Source organism: Gallinula chloropus (genome assembly GCF_964237585.1).
Source record: "Gallinula chloropus genome assembly, chromosome: 14".
NCBI lineage: Eukaryota > Metazoa > Chordata > Aves > Gruiformes > Rallidae > Gallinula > Gallinula chloropus.
This window is the reverse complement of record NC_140099.1, coordinates 7,857,270-7,882,391: the sequence shown is the minus strand read 5'-3', so window position 1 is coordinate 7,882,391 and position 25,122 is coordinate 7,857,270. Positions and strand designations below refer to the sequence as shown.

Below are 25,122 nucleotides of genomic sequence, written 5' to 3'. Positions count from 1 at the left end.
ATGTATGAAAACATGTCCACAATGGTGTATTTAAAGGAAGAGAAGTTGGAGAAGCTTACTCAAGATGAAATCATTGCCAAAACTAAGCAAGTGATTAATGGACTAGAGGCACTGAAGAATGAACACAATTCAATTTTACAGAGCTTACTTGAAACACTGAAATGTTTGAAGAAAGATGATGAAACTAACCTGGTTGAAGAAAAATCAAACATGATTCGAAAGTCACTGGAAATGCTGGAGCTTGGCCTTAGTGAAGCACAGGTAAAATTGCATAGAAATAAAGCATTTCAGACTGAGGAGGGGTTTTTTTTGGGGGGGGTTGCCTCACTCAATATACATAATGTGATTGGACATCTATTTTGTTATTGTATGTTAAGGAAAAAGACTGCTGTAATTACTACAGGTAGATACTGTCTGTCTTGCTGTGTTACAGAACTAATTATGCATCAGCATTAAAGCAGTGAAGCTGATAACTGAGCTCTTCTTTACCTCAGTGAGACAGTGGCTGTTTTCTGTTTAGTCTTTTCCATGGCATTAGGCAGGTATTGTTTGAGCAGCTCAAGAACTGAACATTAGCATTTTCACTTAAAATTATTGCATAGGGACGTTTCACACAGACACATGCAATTTGCTCCTAACTTTGAGTTCTGCCATAACCTTGAATTCATGTTTATATTCCCTTGATTCTGAGGCACTTTACAGTAGCTCATGGTGCCCCTTGGGCTGAAGAATTTAATGTTTATTGAACTTTTTACTAAACCATTGGAGTCTCCTCTGGAGATATTCAAACCCCACCTGGGTGTGTTCCTCTGTCATTTAGTCTAAGTGATCCTGCTCTGACAGGGGGGTTGGACTAGACGATCTTTCTAGGTCCCTTCCAACTCCTGACATTCTGTGATTCTGTGATTTTAGAGGTTAAGAATTTAATACAAAATCTGGACAACGTTCACTGATGTGTGAAAGAAAAGACTCTGAGCTAATTTCTGTGAACTATGTTAGTCAACGAAGGTATTGTCTGCTAATGAGTGAGATGATGCATATTAAGTCAGGAGATCAGAACTGTATTTACAGTTCAGCTTTAGGGTGTCTTGTACTAGTTCAAAAACCTGAAACAATGTGATGTGAAATGGTTATCAGTATAAAATGTCAGAGTGTTTGCAAATGAGTTGAAAATTCCAATGAGTCAACATTCTATTAATAAGCTTTATATTGGTCTGTAGCTGTGCTTAGTCTTCTCATCTGGTTCGAGCTGCTATTGTTCAGTGATCTGGAAGTTATGTGTATTGGATTGTGGGGAATTGAGGCCCAAAAGGATGATCAAATGTGGGTTACCAGACACGGGAATGTGGAACTCCTGAGCAGTATGGTACAGACTCTCAGACCTTAGTATATTACACAAGCTTTCATCCCTTGTTTTGGAAGAAAACACTAGAATATATACAGAATAAAATTGCAGTAGTAGAGTTACCTTTAATGCAAGTTTTTGGAAAACCTGCGAGTGAGTAGCTTTTGTCTCCTAACTTTGAGGTGGTATTGGGACTCCAAAAAGCTACTTCTGATTCTCAGTGCTCTCAGCAGCCCTGCCTTGTTTGCCCCACATCTGTGGGCTGTGGCAGCCTGCATTTACTGCCTTTTTAGGAAAGGAATTGCACTTCAAGTGACTACTCTCAGACCTGAGGCCTACTCTTCCTGAATGCTTTGGGTTGCACCAATGTAGGGTTTTTATTTGCAGGATTTAAATTAAGATACGGAAACATTTTATAGATATTTTTGTGACATGGGCGTAGGTCTGATGACACAAGTGTTACTTCCATGAAAATGAAACTGACTTTGCTGAAAAATTAATCAAACTTTTCTTTCAGTTAATTCTACAGTGTAAGATTACAAAGGATTTTAGTTTGACATTGTAGCTTGTAGAACGCTGTTTGCATACACTGACCATCTTATCACAACTTTCCTAAATATATTCCTGATGTTACAGATGCCACTGTTTAAATAGGCCAAGTAATTTAAATTATTGTTTTGTATATGTAAATAGGTAGGTGCTGAACTCTGGAGATTTTGACTGGTATTGTGAAAGTATACCTGGAGTTTTATCTTGCCTTTATACAGAAAAATAATTTCTAAAGACTTTTTTTTTAAACCATAAATTTCAGCTAAGGATACAATTTGTTTCACATGAAATATTTAGCTTTAAAATAGTTAAAGGTAACTTTGTTTTACGGAAACATGAAATTGAGGAGGTGAAATAATTTGAGGATATTAAAATCATCTAAAAGAAGACTTTTATTATCACCAGTGGCCCATTCTTACAAGGTGTGCTTCCTGGGATTGCTGTCAGCTGTTCTACATGTATCAGTGGGAGAATGTATAAACAGTGAAGGGAGAATATCTTCTGTCTGCAGAAGATATGGTTGGCTTTCATTTTGCAAAGTCCTTTTTTCACTTTCCTTTGCTTAGTGCAAAAAAACCCAAAAAGGCAAGTTGACTTCTTTTATGGCTATTTCATTTTTTATTCTTAATGTGACCATTCAAACACATTGAATATTTGCACACTTACCTAGATTCACAGAACGGTAGAGTTTGGAAGGGGCCTCTGGAGGTTATCTAGTCCTACCACCCCACTGAAGTAGGATCACCTAGAGCAGGTTGCACAGGATTGTGTCCAGATGGGTTTTAAGTATATCTAGAGAAGGAGACTCCACAGCCTCTCTAAGCCTTAAGCTTGTGATATCTGTATATAAAGTGCATACATAATTGTGTGTTCAGTTCCACATGTAAATGTCAGCAGTGTCATTTTCCCTTTGAATTACTATTGTTATACTGAGGTGTCATCATTATGAAATGTGTCTAATAAAATTTTCTCTGTCTGAAAGCTCTTAAATTGGAACTTTGTGTTAGTTCCTAAGCTATTTTTGTGATCCTTCGAGCTAAAAGTGTTACTGCTCCATTTCATGTTAGTGGAACAAAGTTTGCCATTTCAGTAAGCTAAATCCTTGTTTGTATTTTTCATGTTTTATGATTATATGTGATCTTCAGTGAATTCTAAAATAATTTTTCTTCTGATAGCACCATGGAAAGCAATCATTAGTAAGGAGTTCCTCTGGGTTAATTCTGGCTGAACAAATGGTAGAAAAGCTCACAGGAGAAGTGAAAACCAGATATATAAAGAGGAGAAAGTATGAATGTTTACCAGATTTCACAGCTGGCATAGGTTTAAAATAGTAGAAGGCTTTTATATTAAATACAGGACTGCATTCTAGAGGAAGTATGTCATGTGGCACCTTCTGCTTTTTAGGTAATGATGGCCTTGTCAAATCACTTAAATGCAGTGGAATCAGAGAAGCAGAAATTGCGTGCTCAGGTTCGCCGACTGTGCCAGGAGAACCAGTGGCTGCGGGATGAACTAGCCAATACACAACAGAAACTGCAGAAAAGTGAGCAGTCTGTGGCTCAGCTGGAGGAAGAGAAGAAACACCTAGAGTTCATGAATCAATTAAAAAAATATGATGATGATATTTCCCCATCAGTAAGTAGATGTATAGTAAAAAGCACCTTACATTTACATATATATTGTAATCAGCCTAGTTACCTAGTTACAAGCTTTTTATTGGTCTGTAGCATAAACTTGTCATTAAAATGCTTACCTTGTACCAGTGTCACATAGTTTGCAGAAAGATTCTGATAGTTCAGTTCATTCATATTTTAAGGCAGTAAATATTTCACTGTATATAATAAAACACGAGTGTCGAAATCCATAAATACTTATTCAGTATCATACTAGCTTAAAATAGGAAGAAATGAACTTCAAGCCAAAAATTTCCTTCTGTAAATTCAATAGTTAAATTGAAATGTTAGAGATGTTAAGTACATAGTGGATTTGGCATATTTTGACTACAAAAAAATACTTAATTTCATCTAGTGAAATCAGTGTGTAGCTTTTATATTGAGAATTTACTTTAGGTTAGGATATTACTGAATCCCATTTCATGACCTCTGCCAGATGCTGTAATCTTCTGCATATTTTTAGTCATGTTTAGTGAGCCCATTGTTACATATTCTTAGACTCAGGAAAAAAATGAGTACCATTTTAATTTACAGAAGTAACCTATCACGTAAGATACTTCTGAACTATTTGCTCTTTTTGTTATCCTTTTGTTTTGTTTTCTTAAGTGAGATGGCACTGTAGAGAAAGATCTGATTTTGTGTGTTCAGACCTTCTCAGTAGTTTTTTTATAACTAATTATTTAAAGCAACATAATGGTTGAAAAATGTGTGTGTCTTAGTCATGTTTAACCAACTGCTTGGCTAAATACTTTTTAACATACTGTGAGTAGTGTGAGTTGTTTTGGTCAATTGCATGTGGGACTTTTTTTGGTGTGCTAACGAATTATAATGTGCAGATGGCATAAGTAGCACCATTATTTGAACTCCAGTTAGCAAGTAGGGACAAAGAAAGCAAAACATCTTTATAATATCACTAACCAAATGGACAGTGTCTGTTGTTAGCCTTTGAAAATAGTCAGTTGTATATACTCAGTCTGAGGTTGGAATCAGCACACTTAAAATGACGAACTTCCTATCTGAGATCTAGTCTTGTCAATCTGCTGTTTTTGCAGAGCATCTGCTTTGGCATCATTGAACTCAAATACCAGTGGCAGCAGATGCCTTTTTCCTCATCTGTGGAAAAAAGTGTTGGATGCCCCTGGGTTTTCTCCTTACCGAGATTAATGTTTCTAAGAACTTCAACTGTTTAGATTGTGTAGACTCCACATTTAAGAAACAGGATTGAGGGATGATCTGTTTCTTTATTTTACATGATTGTGGGACTTGGAATGATCTTTGGATGTTTAAAATCAATATACACTGATGCATTGTGCAGAAATTAATATGGCTCCAGATGGAGACTATTGGGGATGAACACTCTCCCAAGTATGGGCGTTCTGTTAGGGTTTTTTTTCTTTGAACCTTACAGGTAATAATCACAAAATCTGTTTGTGCAGAAATTGAGTACTCGGAAATGGATGTGACTGAATCAAAGATGCTGGTGCAACTCTTCCTCTCTTTTGGGAGATGAATCTCCTTATTACTTTCCCTTCCTCTTCTGTAACTGTGTCTATCACTCAAAGTGCAGCAGACAATTCTGTATTCAGTTGCACTCTTCACTGGGTGCTTTCAGTAGACACAGTGTCTTTGTAAGAATAGCAAATGTCATCTAGCATGCTTAAATTGAGACTGAAATCTAGGAGACCTGATTGCTATTCCTAGCTCTTCTGAAGGTGTCCTGTGTTGTTTCAGGACAGAGTATGTAAGTACATTTCAATGTAAAACCTTGCTTAAACTTGTGTGAGAAATGTTATTCTTGGCAAGTTCTGGGCATGGGGTTTTCTTTTAATGTTGCTGATGGGCTTTAAGTGTAACAATCTGTTTGGGTTTGGGGTTGTTCTGTAGGAGGATAAAGATACGGATTCCACCAAAGAGCCTTTGGATGACTTATTTCCCAATGATGAAGATGACCAAGGACAAGGAAGTAAGTGCACTTGCTAGTGTGTTATTGCAATACAGAATATAAAGATGCTTTTTACAAAAATCAGTCCATGCTTGGGGCCCTCTGCGACACAGCAGAGTAGTGAATACCTCTGCTAGAATAAGGAAATCAGTCACTAATATTCATTCTGTATATTGGTATGTATAGAACTGGGGCCTAGGTCTTTAAAGAAAGTTTACTAACTGTTGTAAAGTTCTTGAGACTGACTTCAGTGCAAAACTGGTCTGACAGTCTCTCTCCAGGCCTTAGAATGGAGAAGGTTTGTTCCAGGTGACTGAGGCGGATTCTGAAACATTGAAGCTTTTTGATGGTCTGTCCAGTTGGTGAATCCTGTTAATGACCTTTTTAATGATCTGATTTAATATTTTGAGGCAGATTGTAGTCTGCAGTATCAATATCTTACATCCTTTGGTAAGGTTGCCTTCCTTAGTTTTACTACACATTCTGGAGGTATTGTCTTCAGGTCAGAAGGACTGATGAAGTTGGAGATACAGGTTTGGTAGCAGGGATGAAAGAAGCCATGAATAGATAAGCCTTGCTTAGTGAAACATGTTCTTCCTGATACTACGTAAAGTATTGCTATTGTACTGTACATGCATTGTGCTAGTAAGATAATGGTTCTTAACAGGCAAGAAAAATGTCTCAAGGGTAAGCAGCCAGGTTTTAATTTCCTTTATGGCACATACACATGATGTGCTACATGCTTAATAACATGGCAGTGCTGTCTGTGGCCAGCAATGGAAGGAAGACTTGGAGGTTTTGGAAGTAGGTTAGTGTTGACCATGGACTCCATCCTGAGTTCATCCTTCCTTCCCTAGAATTTTGTAGTAGAAAGTGCAATGGCAGAGCTGTCTATATACCTGGGTAGTCCATCAACTTTATTTCACTTTACTAAAGACAAAGTTGGCATGTCAGTAATTTGCTGACCTCCAGGAAAAATACCAAAATGCTTCCGTGCTTTGGTAGGCAGTGATTGTGGGTGTGGGCTTGGAATAGTGTGATTTCACTGACACAAAAAGCCTCCCACTTTGCTGCGAGAGGGGTTTTTGCTTAATAGAATGGAAGGAAGACAGGCTTGCAGCTGGAGCCCTGATCCTGTGTGTTGTCTGGAGTTTAAAGAAAATGAGTAAGAGGTAATTTTCTCAATACTCTTAGAAATATCCCAGAAGAAGAGAAAAGGGATAGTAGATTATTTTTTGGGGAGTGGGGAAGGGAGGGAGTGGGAAGGTGGGAGTTGCAGCAAACAAAGGTTAGGTGCTACTGGAAAACAAGTGGCCAAGCCTGAGGGTTTGATGACTCTGTGCCCTTTCTTGTGCAACTGTCCCTTGTGGCATCCAAGGTGTTTTACGTGCCAGTCTTAAGTATTCCTTGATACAGCAAACAAAAGGAAAAACACAAGTGTGTTAAGAGGACAGTAAAGGAAAAAGAAGAAAACATTTGAGCTTTTCTGTGGATATTTGGCTTGTCTATATTAATGTTCTTTTCCATATGGAAAAATAGATACTTGTAAGTGAAAAATCATGCCATAATCTTGAGGAGTTGTTAATGATTTGCTGATCTGAAATAATTTACTACTATTTTTTGGTTTGTTACATTTAGAAGTATTAAGTAATATTGATGCTAAACTCATCAGAGTATGAAGAATAAAATTATCATATTTCACCATTACTGTTGAAGAGAGCATCACTTCTGTGAAGTATGTTCTAATACTGATGTTTTGTATTGAAGAAATAAAATTTGTGACTCTCACTTTGTGTCACTGAGCAGTGATGCTAGATGTTTTCGGTACCAACTTGAAATCTTGTGTGTTTCTTTCAGTTCAACAGCAGCATAGCAGTGCAGCAGCTGCTGCCCAGCAAGGTGGCTATGAAATCCCGGCAAGATTAAGGACCCTTCATAATCTTGTTATTCAGTACGCTTCCCAAGGTAGATATGAGGTTGCTGTACCTCTCTGTAAACAAGCTCTTGAAGATCTGGAGAAGACTTCGGGTCATGATCATCCTGATGTTGCCACTATGTTGAACATACTTGCTTTGGTGTACAGGTTTGTATGCTGACAGAGATAAATAGTACTTAAATAAATAGTATTTGGCTATAGCGTGTTAATGTTCAGACTAACTTTTGAATCATTTACCATTCCCTGATTTTTATTAAGACTCTCAATAGGCTCATGTAATATTTATGTGTCACCCTATACTTGGTCAAACCAGTTGCTGTGTTTTTGCTTGTGCCTTTGTTTTGGAACTGAAGCTATTCTGGTATATTTTTTTTTGTGTCTGCTGAGAGGGTGTGTCTTGATTATCACTTGGAGATAATAGAGGTGTACATCAGCCAGCAGTGTAAAAGTAGTAGTGCTAGTCCTCAACCAGCAAATGACAGGCTTCAGGTTTTTACTTCCTGATTTCTGAGTATATTCTCAATTACTCCTTTTTTGTACTGGCACGATTAGGCCAGTACTGGTCAGCTTTATTTTTATGACTATCTTTTCTGAAACCTCAGTATTAATGATGACTTTCTAATTTAGAGACCAGAACAAATACAAAGATGCAGCAAATCTCCTGAATGATGCCTTGGCTATCCGTGAAAAGACCTTGGGCAAAGATCATCCAGCGGTTTGTATACATGCAATATTGTATTTTTAGTTGTGTTTTTCAGTAAGGTTTTTTTTTTCACCTCATTCTAATATTAAACTCAACAGGAAAATTTTTAAGATCCGGGCTTATCTCTAAACAGTACAGGTAGGAGACCACAATGTAACATCCTTCGTTTTCTCTTAAATATTTAGTGTTCCTTTGGAGCATTATATGCAGTATTCTTTCACTCCAAATGACTTGCACATGCTTGATTTTGGATTGCATGAGTTTTCTATGGGAAACTAATTTGTGAAGAAAGATTTTGATTTCCTTATTCAAATCACTTTTTTGAAGGTGTACTTCTGATCTGTTTACCTGCTGCTTTTAAATGAAACTTAAATCAGGCTTTTGTACTTAGTATTTAAAATTAATGTGGTATCTCACTTGGCCTGTGTGAAGCAGGGTAGCTCTGAATATAGATTTGAGGGGTAGCTTTGAGAAGAATGTGTGAAGAAAATACACCCTAAATGACATTTCCACAAATGAAGTAAAAGTATTTAATGATTCAGGGTTTTTCCTTTCCTTATTTCTGTATGTCTGTATTCAATAATTATTATTTCTTCATTTGCAAATTTCAAGTGGTCTGCCCTATGCATGGAAAATTAGAAAACATCAGTGCATTGCAGTTGTGTGTGTTTGTCATACATTTGTATCCACAAGTTCCAGTGTAATTAACATTTCTCTGCTGTTGACAGGTGGCAGCAACTCTAAACAATCTTGCAGTACTTTATGGTAAGCGGGGAAAGTACAAAGAAGCTGAACCATTGTGTAAGCGAGCTCTGGAGATCAGAGAAAAGGTATGAGTAAAAGAAAGCAGCACTTTTGAATGGATTTTTTGAGGAAGAGGTCAAAGCTAAACACTTTAGCCTTTTTGTATTTTATTTGGGTAGATCTGACAGATAAAACAGTTTGTAAAGCCCTAGTAGCTAGCAGTGTCTTAAATTCAAAACAGTAGTTAATGCCAGTAGTCCTACAGAGCTGTTGGAACACTCTGGGTATATTCTAAATTCTGTGTTCTGTAATTAACCTTTTCTACCTTTTTTCCTTTCCCCTTTAATAGTTAAGTAACCTTTGAGTTGATAATGAGCATTCAAGTTAATTATGTAAAGACTATCTGGATATTTATTGTAGCCTGTGACTGAATGCCTGTATCTTCAGGGTTCCTTATATAATACGCTGCATATCATGTTGTTGTCAAACTTGTGTTATTCCTGTTACAAATTGCTATACAGCATTCTCAGTTTGTAATAATTTTCATATCTTTCAAGTGCTGTTTTTGCTTTTGTCATCCTCATGTTGAATTGATGTGGAATAAGACCTAATGGGGCATTTTTAAATGCCACATTTCTAAACCCTGAAATGATGAACGGAGAATGTTTTAATACAAGCTATTTCATTTTCAGGTTCTGGGGAAAGATCACCCTGATGTTGCCAAACAGTTAAATAACTTGGCTTTACTATGCCAGAATCAGGGTAAATATGAGGAGGTTGAATACTACTATCAGAGAGCACTGGAGATTTACCAAACTAAGCTGGGACCAGATGATCCAAATGTTGCAAAAACAAAGAATAACCTGGTAAGCCTTTTATAAAGTAAATCTGAAAGTAGTAAAACTTTATGATTAATTGAAATGCACCTTTATCCAGCGTGCATTCCATTTATCAAACTAAATAAAACAGCAGGCTAATACATCTTTGGGGGGGGGGTATTTTGTTTTCAGGCATCCTGCTATCTAAAACAGGGCAAATTTAAGCAAGCAGAAACTTTGTATAAAGAGATTCTTACTCGTGCTCATGAACGGGAATTTGGCTCTGTAGATGGTAAGAAATTTAATTCCTATGCTTCATATTTATAACTGATATGAAATAAAATCTCCAGGAAGTTAATTGTTTCTTGATTAAAATTGTTGACTCCTTGAGGTAGTCTTAAAAAGTCTTATAGGTGTGTTTGAGGTACATTCATCGTGAGAAAGCATTTAGATACTGTGCTGACATTTGATTGAAAAAGGGAGGTTTTCTTACATAAGGTAGACTTAGTAGGTTTATGTTTCATGAGTTGCATATTTTATCTTATGCTGAAGCAAAACCAATTGTAGTGTGTTTGTAGAGGCAGAAAAGTATGTCACTTTCCAGTCATGATTAAAAGCTAGTGCAGGATTTTTAATGACACAATAAATTCATTGTTAATGTGAGTCCTCCATTAGTACCTTTTAAAGAGTAGGCACAATGCCCTTAAATTGTAAATTACACCCTATGTTGAAGTCAAATGCATGTTATCAACTGTAAATCACAGTGAGGAATTCTCAGTGCGTTCCATGGCAGTAGCATATGAACTGCTTAGTAGGTGTCGAAACAGTTGTTACGATAAAAGAAATAAATGTGTGTTTTCTAGCACAGAACTAGGCACATGACATACTGATGGCAGCATATACTGACTTGAAAGCTTCTTAGAAGTCACTGTTTCAAAGTTCAGGCAGCAAAAGAAGAATTGGAAAGCCATAAAAGCAGCGGTGCATGTTTTCCTTACCTGCTGCTTGTAGCATGAACAGTAGCCTTTTTTCTGGTGATAATAGTCTTTTTCTCTGGTTCACACCTTAGTTTCAGAAGTGGGAATACTAAACAATGAATACTTTGTAGCTTTGTACTTATATTTGCTTCTGTTTTATCAGATGAAAATAAGCCTATTTGGATGCACGCAGAAGAGAGGGAAGAATGCAAAGTAAGGCCATTGTAAATCTCTTTTGGACCGTTTTACTGTTTAAGTTACAAATCAGTTATTCCTCAATGTCACTCTTGTTTTAGGGAAAGCAAAAAGATGGCACATCTTTTGGAGAATACGGTGGCTGGTACAAAGCTTGCAAAGTTGACAGGTGGGTGATTTCTTTACAGGACAAACAACGTGGTAATACAGTGTCCAGAAATGTCAGATTAAAGCATGTTTAAAAACAAAACCAAAGCAGATGCTTGCTCAGGACTATAAAAACTATAGTATTAAAATTTCAGGCCTCAAGAATGGGTTTCAGGAACACTACCAGTTAAATCCCAAGGCTTGCTTTTAATCTGGGCTGGCTAGATCAAGCCAGTGCCATAATTTACCACTTGTATTTTTGGCAGTCCTTCATGTTGAAGCATAGGTCACCTTTCTTTCTTTTTATACTGTTGGTTGGCATACGTGCTTTCCCTGCCTGGCTTTCCCTGGCAGGACCTCTAGAGAGGTGAAGCAAAAAGGAGACACTGCAAATAACTGAGCTTTGGATTTCTTTGCTGGCACAAGAAACAAAGTTAAACTGACACAATTCAGCAGTATTTGAGTTTCTGAAGCTTGAAGAATATGGTTTTGTGTGGATGAAAACACATATATTAAAATGGAATAAGAGAAACGAGGACTTCAGCATGGATTATACTTGGTGAAATATTTTTGCTTGCTTTAATTGTGTTCCTCAAGTGCCTTTTTAAAATGTACAAGTGGTAAAGTGTAAGAAAAAGCCTGCACCTTGTACTGATCATGTGCAGAGAGGGCTTTTGTTTCCTCAGTGTTAGAATTCTTGTATTTAACAAGCAACAGAACATTTGCACTGTTGAAATTGGCTCTTTTTGCCTCCATCCTCAATTCTGGCTGCAGTACACTTTGTTGCTTTTCATGTACTAGTTAATAGTGATGCATGAGGAAATTTTTTCTCAGCTGTTGCTAGAGTAAAACTTCAAGCAACAATACTGTGACTGAGCTAATTCTTCTTGTGTCACTGAAATAAAAATGTCTTGTTGGAGTGTGAGACTTGTTAATGCAATATATGATTATTCTCCCTCTCCCCCCTTTGTTGTTCAAATGTAGTGTGAATGCATAGAAAATGCAAATAGGCACTAAGTGAAAGCTGATGAACAGAACTGGTAATTTGTTTTGTGACTAACACATGCTACAGTAATGCTCACTGCATGCATGAGTAGGCATATTTTCTGGAAGCTTCACAATTACTCAGTTGGACACACTCAGATTAAGCTAATTTTTCACCTCAAGATGCATCTGAGAAAAAACAAGGATATAGCACTCCAGTTTTCTCTTGAGTAGATCTAGAGACCAGTTACTGACTTCCAGTTTCAGGGCTGTTGACTAGTCAGTGTGAGATGTTAATGCACATTGAAAGGGGTTAACAGGTTTTTCCATGAACATGAAGTATGTTCCAAGAGAGACTTGATCATTACAAAAAACATGATAAATGCTGCATTAACTCAAGTTTTTATTACTTTGTGAATTGAGAAGAGTTGTGTACATATACACACACACAAGCACACTTTTTTTTTTTCTTTTCTTTAATAGTCCAACAGTAACAACCACCTTAAAGAACCTTGGGGCACTTTACAGACGACAGGGCAAATTTGAAGCTGCTGAAACATTAGAAGAGGCAGCAATGAGATCTCGTAAACAGGCAAGTATGAAAATTCACCTCAATGATATTTCTGCATCGTGGTTATACAGATTTTCAACTCCAGTTTCTGTTGTACACACAGAGTGTAAACTTTTAGCTGTTCAGTGCCTGGTGTTGCCCTCTAATTTCAGTCTGAACTGGTGATAAATAGATACCATCTTAACACTTGCAAGGTTAATTGCTAGGTCACTGGCACCATGTACCAGGACATGATTCAAATCAGGGGTGAAATTATGTGGAAAACAAAAGGGCAGAAAATACTGTGTCAGCCAGCAGTCCTCAGTTGGCTCTGTGTCAGAGAGACACTGTGGCCAAGGAAGAACGGAAAACAGGGAGTTCTCCTGTCTCTGTGGCCAGTAATGCTGTTTGAATTTTAAGAAGGAGCTGTCAAACTTAGAATTGTTCTGTTTCTGCATGCAGCTGACTGACTGCTGCAGGCTTTCAGAAAACTATCATAAATTTATCAGTTCCTGTTTGTGTCACTTTCCAAGCTGATGGGATGGATATTACAATTTAAGGAGGTACTATTATTCTTTTAATGTGGAGAAGTTCCCTGCTGTCCCTGTGCTCTCAAATCTGCTGATCAGGTAACCCATTCTCAGTTCTAGAAAGGGGGAGAAAGATTGGTTTTTGTTGGGGTTTTAATGGCTTTTTGTTTTTACTTTCTTTTTTGGATGATTTGATACAGTGACTTTTATAAAGCACATAAGACCAGACAAGCAAACATGGCTTGACAGTCAGTGTTAAAGTGGAAAGCAAAATAAGAAAATGCAAGTGAATTTTAAAAAGCCTCAAACCCTCAAAAAGATCAATTTTAATTTTGTTATTATGCAGTAGCAATAAGAGTTGTACTTCTATCCAGAAGTGGTTTCTTTTGTTACATGTTAGTGTAAAATTCTACACTCAAATTCTAAATTTAAGTAAACTGACTTAGATGATGGCCCTTATTTTTATTGGTTACACTGGTGTGAAGTTGCATTTTAAAGAATGATGCTGCAGTGCTTCACGTATATAGAACCAGATTTCTGGAAAACAGGAGAGCACCAAAAAGTTCCTGGGAAACCTCATGCTCTTCTGGTGAATTCCGTAACAGTTCCCTTTGATATAAGATGGCCTGAGTTCTTCCTTCCACACAGAGTGATGGAAAACTTGTGTTTGTCAAATAAAGGGAGTAGATCTGGTAAGAGGAAGGCATGAATCTTGGAGAAAAGTTCTTCAGCAAGGAAAACTCAAGGACAGGAGGGGAAAAAGTTGGTACAGATACTTCCTGTTACTGAGGGTGATTTTCACATACTTTCACTGAAGGGTCATTTCAATGTGTCTCGTTCAAGTGTGATTTGAAAATAAGAAATTAATGTGCACTGCATCTGAATGTAATTTGCTTTGGTTCTTGGCTTTACTGTTGCCATGACCGTGCTAATTTTTTGGTGTGCACAGATACAACCAGGATAAAGTGGCATAATGTAATAGTAATGAGAGGACTGCAAGAAAACTGAGCTTGTAGCTATGGGTTTTTTCCTTCTTTTATAATAACAACCCACCCCCCCCAACAGCGCACCAACATTTCAAGTGCAAATTTTTACTGTGAAACTTGTAATTGATAATTTGAGAGTTAAAGATAGGAGGGTCTTGCTACTGGAGTAGTCTCTTTTAGAGTCCCTGTTTAATTAGCCCACTTCTGGCTTGCCAGTATCATTGGAAAAACTGTTACTTGTCTTCCATAGAGCCTCCTGGGTTTTCCTAGCAGGTGTTTAAATTGCTTAAATATTAAGGTGGTGGCCAGATGGCTTCAGGTAAGTGGCACGAACACCACGAGGTTTTGACAAGTGGTAGGTAGGGAGGAAAAGAATGGCAAGTGACTGAATTCTCAAACTACCAAACTGTCTGCCCACTTCACAGTGTATTAATTCCTGCTGTGAATAAAGGCCATTCGTTCTGAATGCCCTTTGAACTGGGGTGATGGAGTTACGGGCTTGTCTTCTTTCTTGGTAACGGTTATTCTAGGTTGTAGATGTTAAATGAAATAAAACCTTTTCCTATTTACCTAATTCTCAGGGTCTTGACAATGTTCATAAACAGAGAGTTGCTGAAGTGCTGAATGACCCTGAGAGCATAGAAAAGCGACGGAGCCGAGAGAGCCTCAACGTTGATGTGGTAAAGTACGAGAGTGGTCCTGACGGAGGCGAGGAAGTGAGTATGAGCGTAGAGTGGAATGGGGTAAGTACAGTACACAGTTTAGGACAATAGCCTAGATAAATTATTACCCTAGCAGATATGGTTGTTCTTCCACCACCCTATCACGTTTTGAGTGGGTTCTTGGTTGATCTACTTTGTATTTTGTAATTTCTCAGAATCAATTAATCAAATAACAATAACATTTTCATAACATAATGTAAAAAAACTAATACTTAAAAATTTTAAAACATCCTTTCTGTTGTTGTCTGGAATTGTGAAATTTCTTCAAGAATCCCAAGCAGTTGTATTTAACTCCAAGTTGTTGAATGCTGATTGAGTGTCCTGGTTGTGGTCTGGTGTACAATTGCTTGTCAGTGGTTTCTTTTTACTGGAAGAACTATTCTGGCAATTAACTGACTTGTGCTTTTGTCCTTTTGATGCCATGTTTGCCCCTATGTTAAATGTTTCTTTAGATGTACAGCATATGTTGGAATCACAAGGGACATTTGCTGTGGAGATGTGTTAGAGCCAACTAAAGTGATCAGTCTAACACAAAAATAATTCTGATCCCCTCCTTACCCAACTTGCTAGAGGAAAGAATGTAACTTTTGAAGCTGTACAATCTGTTTTAAGAAGCAGTGCTGTCACATAGCAGTGTGGTGTACCTTCATGTTTCTTAAGTGAAATACTTGTATCACTTTCCCATATTAGAATTTCACTGGAGTCAGGACTTCTGCCTGTTTGTTCCCCATATAGTGACTTCACAGTACAACACTGATCTGTCATAGAGTAAAACCATACATATAATGTGATTACATTTGCATTTTTCTAACCATTGTGTTCCTTTATGTGAAAGACAGTGCAAGCTTTCAGTTAGTGATCTGGCTTGTGTAGTTGTTCGCTTCTGTCTCCATCTTTCCCATGCTCTATCCCATTGCCAGCAATGGGATATGTATTGCACTGTTAACTGACTCCCAGCTGAGTTCTGCTAGAAGATTCTGTTAGATTACAGAAGTGGTGTTCCTGCTTTTGCTTTTTGGGAGGGGAAGTAGCCTACTTTGCGATACTGATAGTTTCATTTCTCTTCCAGTTGCACTGGGATTTCTTTCCTTTTTTTCTTTTTTTTTTTTTTAAAGCCACATGAAACAAAGTTTAACATCCAAAAAAAACCTTCATAACACTCATACTGCTTTACTCTTAAAGGAGAATGTTCTTTCCATCTTTGCTTTTGTCTCTTTATTAATGTTTTCTTGGCATTGGTGTTCTCAGTGCCAAGACAGTCAATCAGCATCTCTTGTGAATAATACTGCATCGTTAATGAAGCTGAAGTAAGGTTGGATAACTCTTTTTATTTTTTTTTTTTTAATTCTCATTTTGCCCATTCAGCATTAAAACTGTGTACTGTACTCCTCCCCTAATTTTTGCTGTACTTTGCATGACTGTGTTCTTAACAAATTAAACTTTTTTCTGTTATTGACATTAATTAAGCATGCAGGTTTTGAAAAGACCTTCTGGAAAAGCAATAGGCAGTATTTCTAGGTCAATATTTGAGTCAAATTCGGTGATAGAATTTGTTGATCTGAAAAATTAAATTTTGACCTTTCAAGGCAAACACATTTTAATTTTTAGAGTGCTGAAGTGGCATTGCTTTGTTCTCATATTTGTTACTTCTTTTTTCCCCTCTTAAGAGAAGGTATTTTATATTACATGTTTTACATAAAGTGGGCAACTCCCTCTACCCTGCTGGTGTTCCTATATTGGTGCTGTTCTTCCCTCTACTTTATAGTGTAGGTTTGGTTTTTTTTACCCTCATGTGTTTCCTCCAGACAAAATATTCTGATTCATAAAGTACAGTAGAAGTTTTCACTGTGTGTGCAGAGCCTGAATGGAGGTCTGACTTTTGCATTTAAATTCTTCCGAAGTGCTCAGGTGACTAATGTTCTTGGCTGTCAGGGAGAATAGGTGGAGTGTGTAAAGCAACAAAATTCAACAAAAAAAGTTCTTTTTGAAGACTTCTTGTAATTAAATGGCGTCCATATGTAATATTAAGCATTGTATCCTTTGAGATGGTGTATTTAAGGCAATGTGTTTAGTGTGAGGAAGTACCTTTTATTGTTCCAACCCATATGCTTCAAAAAGAGAAGCTTTTGGGCACATAGGTTTGCTTTCAGTTGTGAAACAAAAGCAATAAATTTCACCACCATAGACCACCTGATAAGAGCTGCTCTTGTTTAATAAGAAGTGTCAGTCAGTGCAGCATTGTAGCAGACCACTACAGAGGACAGGTGGTGGTGATGGCAGGGAGGTGTAAGGAAAAATAATGTGGTGATTCTAATACTAAGTGACGTCATTTGATAATTAAACTTTGCCATAGAAATGGATATCTCTGTGATTATTTACACTGGAGGCAGGATTTTTTTTTTTTTAATCTTAAACTCCAGTTTGAAAGGTGTTTTATTAACCACATAACCAGTGTTTAACTTGGAAGTTCAGTGTTTTTATTTCAGATTTGAAGTACCCTTGTGCCCTGGTCTGCTTATCCCTAATGTGCTAGTTAGAATAATAAAAGTTAAACTCGTACCTACCAAATTTGTCTTGCCTTTGTTCTTTGGATTATTATCACTACTGTAGCATTATTAAGACCAGAGGAATAACTAGCTTTTTCACTGATTTAATACTTCTAACTGGAATTTAAACTCCCATTTATTCAGCCCTGCAAAGCTGAGGTCTGTTTCTAAAAGCGTGCACAGTATGTGCAGTTTAGTTTGAGACGTAAGTACTTAGTTACATCTTGATCTTCTAATCACTTAGTAGCAAGGCATTTTGCCATTTTCAAGGATAATTTTAATTGCTGTTGATTCCTGTTGCTATAGGTAAAGGCTCCCAAAACTCTTACCTTGAGACTCTCAGTACTGGTTTCTGTACTGAACACTGAGTGGAAAGCATGTAAAGTGAACCGCAGCTCAGATTGAAAGCTGGATTCTTTCAGCTGCTCCACTGTGTTAGGGAAACTACAGAAGTTTCCACTTGGACAATATAAAAACACACAGATATGTGCTAAAAATACTCGTGAAGTCAGTTGGATTCCAATTCCTTAAAGAAATGAACAGAATTTTGTCTGGAGGATAGGGAAAACCTCTTTATTCTTGCAGTTTTGTTTTGAGGAAAACTCCTGACAGAAGTTAAAGCTGAAATGAATGCACCTTGCTCTGTTCCTTTCTTCTCTTGTTTTTTCCCCTCCCTTTATTTTTGTGTTAATATCATCTGAAAGCAAAAGTCCATTGCAAAGTGAAGTACTACAGCTGTCCCTTCTTAAGGGTGTTCTGTATACTGTAGTTCAGACTTACAGAATGCCCAGTGTCACTCAGGCTCAGGTGTAAGTCGGACGTTGGTGACAGAGGTGAAACCTTCTGGTAATTGCCAGGGCCTGTGCTTGGTACTTAAGGGCAGGGCAAATACCTCCTCCAGAAAAAAACAGCTTTGAATGTGACCTAGAAATACTGTAAATGTAACTGTTCAAAGTTGAAAACTGTTGAATTTTCCCCAACAGTTTCATTCAGTTTTTCTCTCTCCGTTTCTGACAGGCCTAGATGCCTTTTGTGATTCTTATACTGTCTCCTGCATGACGGGCGTGCACCATCTTCAAGCTTTAACTTCTTTCTTCAGTACTGACTGCTGTGTTTTAGCAAACCCCTTAAGATTCTTGTCAGAGCTACACTTCCCTGTAAACTGGCCATTCCTTCAGTGCTGGTGTCTTTTTTTGGTTTTCTATTTCTGTACATGTGTAGCTTTGCCAGATATGTATCTAGTCATACAAAATGTTACTACAACCATTTGCTGTGTAATACGTTAGTAAAAAAAAAACCCCAACAAAACCAAACCAAGTAACAATGAACTTTATAAGTAGCTGTTCACTATGGACAAAAGGTAGTTAAAAGTATCACACAAGGTATTATTGAAATGGCATGATGGTGATCTTTACAGGAGAAAAACAAAACCCATAAAAGTAAGGCATGTTCTTCAAGTGCTTTAAAATGTATTTAGAGACCTATTACATGGTTAACATCAATATGGAACGCTGGATGTCTTCACTTATGATTATTCTAAAGTAGCATTGCTGTTTAGTCTTTGTGTGAGATTTTGGCAATTATGCTTTTCTCTACTAATCTTGGTGTTCAGTGATTTGTGTATTTGTCTTTCTAACTTCTAATAAACTCACTCCAACTCAGGTGTCTGTCTCTGTCTGCTTAGTAGTACTTTACTTCCTCCTTCTACAATTCTTCTTTCATAATCACGTAGGATTCCTATGAAGCACGAAATGGTCACTTCTAATCTTACTAAACTGTTGGGTTTGGGTTAGGTTTTCTTAAGAGAGTAAAAGGTTTAAAAATAGACCTGTGGTCAGCTGGAATGTTTTTTTGCATCAGCACAGCACTGTAAAACATGAATGCAATGTAAGAAACATTAATTTCATCATGTTTTACATTTTCTCTGGTGAATGCTAAAATGAATCATAGGAATTTAACCACGCGTGTTACTGATCAGGAATATTTTTGTTTAAGGATTTTAGGATTAATTAAACATGTTTGCAAGTTAGGTGTATGTTTAGAAAAAATAAACCAGTTTTTTTCCCTCAGACTCTGCTGGAATGCTATTGCTTGGGGCTTGTACTCTGTTAACCACCGTGCACTTGTGTGAGATGGTAACGTGGTGATGGTGCATCGTTTGACAGCTGCGGTGGGGGTTTATTAGCTACTAGGAACGGTGGCTTGAGCATGTCTTCACATGTTCAAAGCCTCTGTTCTGCTTTGGGAGGAACCCTTTTGTTTCAGTAAAGCTGTAGCTCTATGGTGTTATGTGTTTGGGTAATTGTACCAAGTATCTGTTAATAGCAATGCAGTTTTTAATCAGTGATGCGGACATGAACCAGGTTTGGGGGAGGGTGACAAACTCGTGCACTTTCACATTTGTTCAATTTCTTTCAGGATGGCACTGGATCTTTAAAACGCAGTGGCTCCTTTAGCAAACTTCGTGCTTCCATTAGACGCAGCAGTGAGAAGCTGGTTAGAAAGCTGAAGGGAGGAAGTTCACGAGACAGTGAACCAAAGAATCCAGGGTAACTATCTATTCTTAGCTGTGCCCCTGTGCCCTCGTTCTGTGCCCCTGCTGTAGCCTAGTGCGGTACCCAGGGCGGTGTTTTCTCTTCTGCTTAGCAAACTGCCTATCACACAGATTTATCTCTCACAGAAACAGAAAATAGGAATAGTGTCTCAGACTTACAGTGGAAGTTGTGTAATACCTGCTTGTAAGAGTTCACTCAGTTTTAACAGCTTTTTTCCGTTTTTTACTGCTTAAATGCTTAAATAATAGAAAAGCCTCATAGAATCATTGATACCTGTTAGTTACTTAGAAAACTCCTTTTCACACAGCAGTGAAGAATAATAAAGCTTACTGATTTTTTTAAAAATAAAAGCTTGAATATAACTAACATACTTGATACAGCTTAAAGTACTGATACATTCTTTATAGCTTTATATATTGCTGTGGGTATAAAGAGAATTCCTGGCTTGTGCCCTTCTCAGTTTCTATTTTGGGAAATCCCGGATTTCAGAGTGGAGGAAAATGCTGAAAAACTCAAACCTAGTTGTGCATCACATTAACATTTTGGTCTCGGTGAAGTCAGTCGTAGAAATTAAATTCTAACCAACGTGACTTCTCTCTCTTATTTACCATATGATTATGGATTTGGATATACATAATACTTCTAATAAATGCATAAAAACAATCACCATTCATTGGCTGCTTTAGAGAAGTTGAAATGTTCAAATGTAGTACTGTGTTTCATAATAGCACTTGTGGGTGTTTCCCCCACCCCCAACCTAACTGCAGTCAGTTTTGCTGGGTTTTTTCCTTTCCTGTGGAAAACTGGAACTTGTTCAGTTGACAGGAAGCTGCATGACAATGTGAATTTGAACTTTAAATGGTTGAGTTGGAGAACTTAGAGTAACTTCTGATTGAGCAACTGGATCTATGAGTAATACAGTAGACGATGGTAATAGTGGAGACAGTTATCTGGAGGAGTTGTCTGTGTGTTTTTGGAAGTGCTCCAGTGAAGTTTTGCCTTATGGTTTTTGTGCAGCTGTAAACCATTGTGTGCAGCTGCAGTACACGTAGAATCCTCTGCCTCACAGTTTCAAGCTCGGCCTGATCTGATTTTTGGAAGTTAATTACAATCTCGCTCTCAGCTGCCAGAGACTTGGCTTTATTCCTTGTTATTCTTGTAGTAAAAAAGCTAATTTATTTTTCTGCAGGTAAAGTAGTAACTGCATGATTATAGGTGTAGAAAATTATGCTTCTGTATAACTGGACATTTGGTTTTGCAATGTCCTGTAAAAACTCCTCTTTTTTTAATTGTCTGTGCTTTGGCAGTGTTACTCAATCAACACAGAAGTAATCGACCCACATTCATTATATTATGGGGTCTGTATCACCAGACAAGATTGCCTCAAAGATGATAATGTGAAACATACCTGAAAACAAGGCAGTATCTTTCTTACTGTCCCTTTTTGGCAAAATATTCTTGTTTTTTAGATGTCATTATAGTTCTCAAAGAATTATTTTTTATTAAAACTTGTAGTAACTGTGCTGGCAGGCTTTTTTGCATGTTGAGTGTGTAAGGCAATTATCAAGTGTGTAATAAATTATCAAGTCAGCCAGTCTAGGTAGAAGAAACTTACCAACAGACCCTGGCATTCCCTGCCCATGTCTCTCTGAAAGCTGCTTTAGTTTGAAATAGATTTACCAGGTGCTTACACTGTGCTTCTGGAAAGAGCAATTGACAGCCCTGGTGGGTTTCTAAATGAGAACTAATCAAATAGAAAAACACAAATATCACAGCACTAGAGAGAGGTGTAGTTTTCATTGTGTTGCTCAATACAGAAAATTTGAGACAACAGAGCAGGAAACTCATTGGGGAAATTGTTTCTTTAAGATCATACAAAAGCCTTTCTGACAAGGAACAAGATTGAAACACACAATGCCTGAAGCATGGTATCAGTTCTTTCTTTCAGAATTCAGTTTGTCAAGTAACCTAACTTTGCTTATCCAGGGTTAGGTTTGATTGTCTAATTTAAATTAAACAGGTGAAATTTGTAATCTAAAAGGGAAAGGAAAAAAAAAAAACAACAGCTTTTGTTACTGGTAGTACTTACACACCTGAAAAGTGTCCGTATGTGCCCTTACTGTTTGGGCAATCATGTTTCTAACATGAAGGGCATTAAAAGCATATTTGCCAGAGTGAAGTTCTTAAGTATGTTGGCTTTTAGAAGCAACCTCCCCCCACACAAACCAACCAGTGTCCCTCATGCGGTATTTTTTTCTTTTCATTAGCACATGAGCAAGAATCTAAAACGACATGTGCAGATTTTTACTGGTGGATTTTCTGTTTCCCTGGAATGTTTTCCATAAACCTTTATGCTCTTTTTGAGACTCGTATGTAACATTTTGTTTGTGTTTTACAGATTAACTTGCTTTGACTTCCACACATAACCCCTGTTGTACATGTTTCCTTGAATAAATGAGAGGTGTATATCATGCATGAGCCCTTGCTTTGTTGTTGCTAACACTCACGTCAGATATTTTACATTGTGTGCATTCTTGTGCTAGGAAACACCAGTGAGCTGGTGATATGTGGAGCTGTTGTCTGTGCTAGTGTGTTAGTTCACTACTCTGCTAAGCCTTTGCTTTATGAAAGCATTTAAACTCGTGCTTGACTTTGTTGCTAGTCTTGCTTCTGTAGAAAGAAAAGCAGGTTAATTTATCTGGTGTGACCTGTATGGATAAACCTTTCCATGGGATTGGAAGGCATTGGGCACTTTGCATCAGCCAGTTGTCTCTAAGGCTGTAGGTAGAGCTGCAGGACTAGGGCCTCATTGTCTTGTGAATAGTTCATCAAATAGATATTCAAAGTCCTTGTTTAGTTGTTCTGAAGTTTAGTGAGGAATCAAGGCACACCCTGTACGTACAGACAGTTTGGGATGAAGGACAGCAGACATCCCTGTTGTAGTCACCATGATGATGGGAAGCTTAAGGCTAGTCTTTAACATTTTTGTTGAATTTGGTGTGTGTTTGAGAAGTGTAGATAAAGTATCAATCCTCATCTCAAACAGCAGCAGGTATTTTGACTGTCAGTAGCTCCCTTATTTGTTGCTCTCAGTGCAGTATCCCAGGGCACTTGTTAGCACTGCTCAGAGCATTGCACATCCAAAAGTGTAACTGGAGTTAAGAGCAGCAACTTTGTCTCCCTTCACATTGAAATGTTTAAAATGAAAAGATTTTAAAATGCTTTTTTGACATGTTTTTTAGACTTACCTAAAGCTGAGGCATTAAGTACTGCACTAATGCTTATTGTAGCTTTTTCAAGCTAAATGCTGCTTATGTGACAAACTTACTCATGGTTCACGTGTTTTCTAAACTGAATGTTTTGGTGTAAGAAGCTGCATAAAATTGAAACTGAGAATTAACTAATTAAAGATCAGTGTTAAGTCAGTGTATTGATGTGCTTTAATAATTGAGGTTTGAGTTGAAATTAAATCAGTTGCCTGGAATGTTTCAGCTCTGAGGAGCTTGTATTTTTTGTTTGCTTTATATGTGGTTTAGAACCAAGTAGAAGCATATTCTGTTAGGTAGTTCAGAGTATCCCTCCCATCAGTTCTGGGGCACTGTTCAGACTCCTGTAACTGTGCATTGCTTGCTGTTGTACTGTGTTTTTAGAGCTGTTAGTTTTCAGCTGTTCTGATTGGTTTATCCTTGCATGTTCACTGTCCTGGTTGCAGCATGAAGCGTGCCAGTTCTCTGAATGTTCTTAACATGGGTGGCAAGGCTACTGAAGATCATTTTCAAGTAAGAAGCCCTACAATACTCTTATAAAAATAGCTATCATTAGTAGGGTTTGGGATAAAAGGACTATCATAAGTAGTAAAACCACAGACTCCCAGTGATTGGTAAGATCCTACTTCAGTAAGATGTTTAAAACATATGCTTAAGGCATCATTCCATAACACTCCTGTGAATTCTGTTTAATTTTAAGCAAGGGCTTAAGTCTGACCCATAAAGAGCATTGGCTTTTTAAGCGGTCTGTGGCTTTGGACCTTCTAACTGTTACAGTGGATGTGACACTTCTGGATTCTTACATTCTTGTAGACACTAATTAAAAACCCCAGACCTTATAAAGCCCGGTTGCTAAGTATTTTTTACTTCAGCCCCTTTATTACAAAGGGCCCAATCATCTTAATTGCTGTGTGTTTCTTAGATTCCCTTCAATGCGGCCTCAGCTGTCTCTGAGGTTGGACAGGAGCAGTCTCTAAGCGGATGTCTGATCCACGTTGTGCTTCTGCTAACACAAAACCTTGTGTTGCTCAGCTGTAGCTGGTGTTGCCCGATCGCTGCTTCCTGTTTCCTATTTTTACCTACTAAGTCAGTGTTTCTCACAGCACCAAGTGAGCTAGCAATGCCCTGCGTTCTAAACACCATTGTGCATTGTACTAACACAGTAACTGCAACTAATTTTAGGAAGATCAAATCGCCTCTGTACTAACAGAACTGTATGTGAGGATCTTCATCACTAGCTGTCCTGCAGTAGCAAGAAAGCCCAAACTCTGTGGCTCACGTTTTACCCTTGAGTGGCATAAAGGTGTCTTAAATATATTCTCTCTAATGAAGGTGCTGCGGAGTTTTCTGTGGTGTGAAGTGCACACAAAACTTTGCTTAGGCCAAAATTCAGCCCCTACCCAAAAAAATTCAGGGCAAAGCCTAATTCTGTGCACCAAGGTTTCTCAAAGTCATCAAAGTCATGCTCTGGGTGCCCCTAAACTGCATCCATGGTGACTTCAGAAGTGTAATTTATTGCTCGTGTGTACTGTGGTAGCAATATCAGGTGGTCTTTGTTGTGAACTGTTCTGGTTCACCCACTGTAGGCACTTGGAGCAGTTCCCAGAGATGGGCCCTTCCATTCCTGGCAGCACTTGGGTCAGGACTGTAAAGGGTGTATATACACTTAGCTGTAGCTCTCCTCAGTTTTGCTGGTTTGTTTAAAGTCAGGGGAAAAGGTGTCTGTTAGAATGCAGAAGAGTGTCCCCCTGCCCCTCACGAGCTAGGCCAGTTCTCTGCAGCTCCTTCTGTTTGTTTGTTCCTATTTGTTAAAGCTAGGGGTTTGTTTGTTTGTGTGGCCTGTCTGGACGTCTGCTTAATTTATCTGTTTGTTTTCCCCTTCACACAGGAACGAAATAATTGTCTGACAGACTCAAGAGCTCTGAGTGTCAGTCATACTGATCTGGCGCACTGA

The 25,122-nt window shown here is 37.9% G+C and overlaps 1 protein-coding gene across 6 annotated transcripts; it reads left to right on the top strand.

Annotated features, from left to right (window-relative positions):
* KLC1 (kinesin light chain 1) lies at positions 1 to 25,122 on the top strand (the record flags this gene model as incomplete). Of its 6 annotated transcripts, none has more annotated exons than XM_084270523.1 (15): positions 1 to 261; positions 3,299 to 3,529; positions 5,452 to 5,530; positions 7,367 to 7,592; positions 8,073 to 8,160; positions 8,877 to 8,978; positions 9,585 to 9,758; positions 9,903 to 10,002; positions 10,851 to 10,900; positions 10,984 to 11,051; positions 12,497 to 12,605; positions 14,661 to 14,795; positions 19,766 to 19,896; positions 23,615 to 23,681; positions 25,057 to 25,122. In XM_084270523.1, the coding sequence occupies 15 exons, from the start codon at positions 1 to 3 to the stop codon at positions 25,120 to 25,122; spliced, it is 1,887 nt and encodes a 628-aa protein (XP_084126649.1). The 6 variants fall into 6 exon arrangements, with proteins under 6 accessions (XP_084126649.1, XP_084126652.1, XP_084126648.1 ...); XM_084270526.1 differs by having other exon boundaries at positions 14,661 to 14,822; XM_084270522.1 differs by having other exon boundaries at positions 12,497 to 12,677.